The following is a 6,267-nucleotide window of genomic DNA, read 5'->3' as shown; positions in this document are numbered from 1 at the left end:
AAAGCAATCTTTTTTTTTAATAAATAAGGTGGAGAATGAAAAAAATCAATCTGACAGCTGTAATGCAGCAGCAGAGAGGCCCAAATCCAGACCTCGAGGGCCGGTGTCCTACATGTTTTCCAACCAACCTTCCATTGAAGCTCCTTATTGGCTAAACATACCTGATCCTGGAAATTAGCAGCAGATAAGGCAGGATTTCTGGAAAACCTACAGCAGAGAGGCCCAAATCCAGACCTTGAGGGCCAGCTTCCTGTAGGTTTTCCAGAAATCCTGCCTTATAGGTATGTTTAGCCAATAAGGAGCTTCAATGGAAGGTTGGTTGGAAAACATGTAGGACACCGGCCCTCGAGGCCTGGATTTGAATACCCCTGCTAAACCATATAAACTCAAGCTACTCGCTCAACATCAGCCATGGTTTCCATGGTTTCCGGTTGCTCCTCATGCAGCATTAATGTGAACTGCATCCAGTATGAACGCAGCTTTAGTGTTCACTATGACCTGTCACCTGCAGCGCACCCATAGAAAAATGTTTCTCTCTACGGTTTGGTGAACGGTCTATGACCTTGTTATTGGGGAAAAAAAGTGTTTTTCTGGAACTCGAGTCGGATCTCAAACATTCAGAGCAAGACAGTTAAAATGTCCAGAAACACAAATGTTTGTTGAACATTTGCAAAACGACGGGGGCGTGTCTTAACGGAGTCATCTGCTCTCCCACAGCGAGGACTCGAGCGAGGACTCGAGCTGCTCCGAGGAAAGTCCGTGTGGTTCCTTAGGAAGCGACGGAGAAGAAACCTTCTTCCCTTCCAGGTTCCACCACAGCTGAGAATGATGGGAGTTTTTTCATTTCCTAGAATTGTAACAACCTTTAGTGGAGACGTGTGTGTTTTGTGTGCTTGTGTTGTGTGTCATCAGCAGGAATGTGAAGCGACTAAAGCGCCTGTGTGGATTCATGTCACTGTTACTCATTCCATGAACAATAAAGTCAAGCAGAACATCGGCATTACAGTGGGATGTGTTTATGAAAGTTACTTTAAAGCACATGTGTCAAAGTCAAGGCCCAGGGGCCGGATCCGGCCCTCCAGATCATTTTATTTTATTGTTATTAATGATCTGATGTTATCTTGTGCTCATTTCAATCTTGTATAATTTTGACAAAATATATTTTTATGGAGAGTAAAATATTGAAAGTTATTTAAGGTTTAAGTTGATTTATTCTGGAATAATATTCCTGCCTTTTTATTATTCATAATTATGTTAAACAGTTACTGTTTTAAAGTTTTAAAAATTGTCATTCTGATAGCTTTTTTGGACTATTTTGGCATTTATTAAGATTTTTAAGGCTATTTTTGAATTTTGGCTAATATTTCAGCTCCGTGATAGCTGTTTTTGAGTAAGGCTAACATTTACACGCTAGTTTTAGCTAGGTTTTCAGCTAAATGCTAGCTGTTTTGCCTAACCTACTTTTTTTATTATTTTAGGCTAATTTGGCATTTAGCTAACATTTTAGCTGGCTATCAGATTTAGCGTTTTCCGCTATCAATTTCAGCATCTTCAACTATCAGCATTAGCATCTTCAGTAGTCATATTCAGCGTCTAGCATTCACACTATCATTATTACAAATAATGCTATATATCTAGTTCATAACAATGTTAAAAAGTTATGGTTTTAAAAATGTAGTTTTAGAGTGTTTAATAAGTGTTTATCTTGTTTGGCCCGCGACCTACGGCGTGTTTTGGATTCTGGCCCCTTGTGTGATCGAGTTTGACACTCCTGCTTTGAGGTGATCCAGAACAAAGAAGCATAAGAGTTCAAACATTTCTTTTACTCTGACAGTATTATGGAAAATGTATGTTTATACTCTATGATGGTACTGAACTGTAAACGCATGCACATGTTATTCATGTTTATATTAAACATTTATAGAAAAAGCAAATAACTTGTAAAATAAATGCAATTTTGTGATGCTGCACATTTATTGTTTCAACAGCAAGTAAGTATTCAAAATAAAAGTTTTTTTTTGTATTTGTTTTACTTTATTCTTTCTGGGGGGGGGGGCAGTGAGCATGCACGTCACGTGCTATTATTAAATCCACAAGTGCGTTCCTCTGGCTGTCGGGCGCGCGCGCGCTCGCATGGATGCGCAGGCAGGGGGCGGGGCTGGCGCGGCTCGGATGCGCTGACCCGCATCTGCTCCACCTGCAGTCTGGAGGCTGGTCGCCGGAGAGTGGCGGGAATGAGACGGAGCCGAGGCTCGGCATCGCCAACATGCAGTCCCCGAGAAGGGCCTCGTGAGCCGAACCGACCGGGACCGGACCGGTCCAGCCCCCCACGCCGTCACGCGCCAGGAACCCGCAGGCTCCCAAGATGGTCCGCATCGCCAAGGCCCTGGGGCTGGTCATCCTGTGCGTGGTCGTGCTCATCCTGTCGCTCATCAGCTACGTGTCTCTGCGGAAGGACAGCCTCTTCTCGTCCGTGGGAGGCCCGCGGATCATGTTCCACGCGGGCTTCCGGTGAGTGTGCGGCGCGCGCGGGGCGGCGGGATGCTGCGGGATGCTGCGGATGTGGCCTCGCGCCGCATCTCCTCAACTTCACGTCAATCACAGTCGGAGCTGTCCGCGGTGCTGATGCTCCGAACCCGGCCGGAGTCCTGTCCGGTACCGGAAATCCGAGCGGATCTGCGGGTTTTTCCTCAAAGCAGCAACGAAAATGTAGAAAACATGAAGCTGTTATTCCACTGGGAGAGTTCCACAGAGGTGTGCTTCATCGTCACTGGGCCTTTTTAGAACGTACATTTATCAAATTGTCTTAATATTGATTACAAAAAAAAAAAACGAAATAAATGAAAATTAAAAGCCTAAAATGTCAACAAATGTTCATAAATAAACCGATTAGAGGGACTCAATTCAACAAGCTCTTATTTTGTTGGGTCAGTCCAAGCTCAGAAATTCAGTTTTTAAAACTAGAAACCTGAAAATATGACATGATGCAGTTCATCAAATGGCCACCAGAGGCTGGTTTCATAATGGAGGAGTTAAGACTTTTTATGGGCTCTATACAAACCCCCAAATAATAATTTGCAGCAACATGTCAGAGTTCTCCAGTTGACCACTTGAGGCTGGTGTCATAGAAGAGAAAGGAAGAGTTCTCCAAAATTCAATTTGAGGCCAAACCAGAAGTACCTCCTATTGCAGTTCATCAAATGACCACCAGAAGCTGATTTATAATGGATCAATTAAGACTTTTTGGGCTCCATCCAATCCCCCAAATTCTGTTTTTTTATTTCAATTTGAACCTGGAATTATAAAATGTTACAGTTCCTCAAATGACCACCAGAGGATGGTGTCATAGGTGAGCTATTTCCTATTGATTCAACATGTTAAAAAATCAAACTCCATATCAACATTAAACATGTTTTCTTATACAAACGTTTGGAGCAAAAACCTTTCATTCTTCCTTTGTTTTGTTTTTATTGCTGCTGCAACAAATATTAGTTGTCATTTTTTATTTGATGCATAACTCTTGGAATTATTTTGACATTATAGACATTTTTTCTCTAAGGAGTTTAAAGCATGAAGAAAAAAGTGAGCATGTGTTTGAGGGGAACTGTTGTGGGTGTTTTCTGGCTGCTGGAGGAATCGCCTTTCCCGTTTTAAAACAAAGAGCTGCTCTTTTCTGCTGAGTTTGACCTGGAGGTTGAGTCTTTCTCTGAGGTTTTCCACACGTTTTCTCTGTTCCTGTTCCATCATCTCTGCTCATTAAAGGAAGTTTAAATGATGATTAATGCTAAAAAATAGTTTTCTACTTTCTCAATTATTCTCTAAATATTTATTTTCTATTCCAGAAACCAAAAATGCAATTACTGATCAACATTTTAGGAGAAAGCTTTTTAATCCTGACCGGATTTTCCCGCCTCCTGAGCCTCTAATTGAATTGTTTTCAGGTCCCAGTCGGCCATGAACTTCCTGAACCCCTCTTTTATTCCTCTCACCACTGCCCTGAACGAGGAGCTGCAAGGAAAACCCTACAAATGGAAGTTCAACAGAACCGCCTTTTACCAGCAGAGGTGAGACCGAACTCTGTTTTCTACTCAGATCAAATGCTCTTTCACCCATTCAAGATATGGGTCACCTTTTAGTACACTTTTAATTTAGTTTTTATTATAATTTATTTTACAAAGTAAAAAGATGCTAAAAGATAAAAAAAACTATTAAAAACCTTTGGAGTTCCACCAAACCTAAAAAAAAAATAATTTTCTCTATTTTGAATGGTCCAGGAACTTTAGAAAGGTTTTATTTATGTCACGACCTCTGTGTCAAATGTGCAATGACTGGACTGAGTGACTCCGCCCCTCTGGGGTTCCAAACAGGAAGTGGCTCCAAGAAGCCAAAATCCTAAAGGATCTATTGGGACTCACTTAGATGTAAAATACCGTATATCTTTGAATTCAATTCAATTCAATTAAATTTTATTTATATAGCCTAAAATCACAAAAGAATTTGCCTCATTGGGCTTCAAAATATGAACAATAGTTAAAAAATAAGACTAAATAAACTGGTTATCCCTGCCCTTAGACCCTCCCTCCCGGTAAGGAAAAACTCCTAAAAAAACCTGAGTCAGGAAAAAAGAAGAAACCTTAGGGATTCCCACATGAAGGAGAGATCCTATCCCAGGACGGACAGGAGATACCAGAACAGTTAAAGAAAAATTAGCTTCTACAACTACGTATCTAAAAGAGTTCATTCAGATAGAGCTGAGGGACGAGTGATGATGAAGTCCACAATCATGATGAAGCAGAAGTGCAGTCCACGACCAGGAGCAGGAGGACAGACGACCCAGCAGGAATCACTCTCACTCAGAGATGCAGGATGGTGCCGGGGGCGTGGTCCACGGCCAAGAGTGGGAGAGGATCTGAAATCTCTCCCGCTCCCCAGAGGAGAGTGGGAAAGAAGAACAACATGTGAATGGAACTGCACCAACAAAAGCAGGGAGAACTAAATACAATAAATAATAAAGAATAGAAGAGAGGAGAAGTAGATGAGAATAGAGAACAGAACCCCAGAGCTGCTCTGAATAATAACGCTGATAGAAAATCTACATTTATATTTAAACGCATCAATATTGATTTATTAATCTAGCCTCACAAGGACCACATGAGAGGGAATATTCTCTGATTACGAGCTAGCCTGTCAGAACGCCTGTCCAAAGAGGAATGTTTTAAGGCTAGTTTTGAAGGTAGAAACTGTGCTGGCCTCTCTGACATGAGCTGGGAGCTTATTCCATAGAACAGGGGCTTGATGGCTGAACGTTCTACCTCCAACTGTACTTTTAGAAATTCTAGGAACTACAAGCAGTCCAGCATTCTGTGAGCGAAGTGTTCTGACTGGTTGGTAAGGAACTATGAGATCTCTAATACAGGATGGGGCCACACCATTCAGAGCCTTATAGGTTAACAGGAGGATTTTGAACTTGATCCTGGATTCAACTGGTAGCCAGTGGAGAGAAGCTAACACAGGAGTGATGTGTTCTCTTCTACTAGTTCCTGCTAACAATCGTGCTGCTGCATTCTGGACAAGCTGAAAACTTTTTAAAGAACTTAATTAAATTGTGTTCTGTCTTCAATAAATTCCAGCTCAAACTGGTGTTTGTTACTTTGGACGCGGCGTTCCTTTAAGACCCCCCACCCCTTCCGGGTAGGAAAAACTTAAAAAAATATCTAATATTCCAGAAATAATTTGTTTCTTAGTGTTCCAAAGGTATTATATGATCATATATATGGATATAGTTCAGTCTGAAAGGCTTAAGAAAATCGTGGTAGGGCCTATTTAACACTTGAATCCCTGGAACTTTCAGCTTCTGCTGCAATGCCCCCCTCCCCTTCTCAAAGTAGTGTTGTGGTGATCACCTTAAACCATCAACAATGACTTCCTGATTTCGCAATGCAGATTGTAAGGTAAAAATTTGCAGGTGAAAGAAATATTTTTAACACAGACAAATACAATAAATGACAAACTTGTGACATAGGGAGGAGGGGGGTGATACATTTTTGATGCTTTTAAACCATGAACATTGTGTTTACTTTAAATTTTTATTTTTTCCTCTAAACTGTTCAATGCAGGGCAAAGAAATATTTTTAACACAGACAAACACAATAAATGACAAACTGGTGACATGGGGGGGGCTGATCCATTTTTGATGCTTTTAAACCATAAACAATGACTTCCTGATTTCGCAATGCAGAATGTCATGTTTAAATTTAAGTTTGACAT

At 41.2% G+C, this 6,267-nt stretch overlaps 2 protein-coding genes across 3 annotated transcripts in view; both read left to right on the top strand.

Moving 5' to 3' along the window:
* The window catches only part of LOC112148756 (cyclin-G2), a 6,329-nt gene extending 5,326 nt beyond the window's left edge, over positions 1-1,003 (top strand). For both annotated transcript variants that reach the window (XM_036213781.1, XM_024276085.2), the window contains one exon: positions 718-1,003. In XM_036213781.1, the coding sequence (XP_036069674.1) occupies positions 718-823 (106 nt within the window). In that variant the 3' untranslated portion in view covers positions 824-1,003. The remainder of the gene's footprint in view (positions 1-717) is intronic.
* Positions 1,004-1,652: 649 nt separating this feature from the next.
* The window catches only part of LOC112148411 (sia-alpha-2,3-Gal-beta-1,4-GlcNAc-R:alpha 2,8-sialyltransferase), a gene marked incomplete in the record, with an annotated part of 8,944 nt that continues 4,329 nt past the window's right edge, over positions 1,653-6,267 (top strand). Inside the window, 2 exon segments of the mRNA XM_024275514.2 lie at positions 1,653-2,511; positions 3,942-4,064. Of these exon segments, the coding sequence (XP_024131282.1) occupies positions 2,366-2,511; positions 3,942-4,064 (269 nt within the window).

The sequence above is a fragment of the Oryzias melastigma genome, linkage group LG9 (assembly GCF_002922805.2).
Source record: "Oryzias melastigma strain HK-1 linkage group LG9, ASM292280v2, whole genome shotgun sequence".
In the NCBI taxonomy this organism is placed as follows: Eukaryota; Metazoa; Chordata; class Actinopteri; order Beloniformes; family Adrianichthyidae; genus Oryzias; species Oryzias melastigma.
This window is presented reverse-complemented; position numbering and strand designations above follow the sequence as displayed.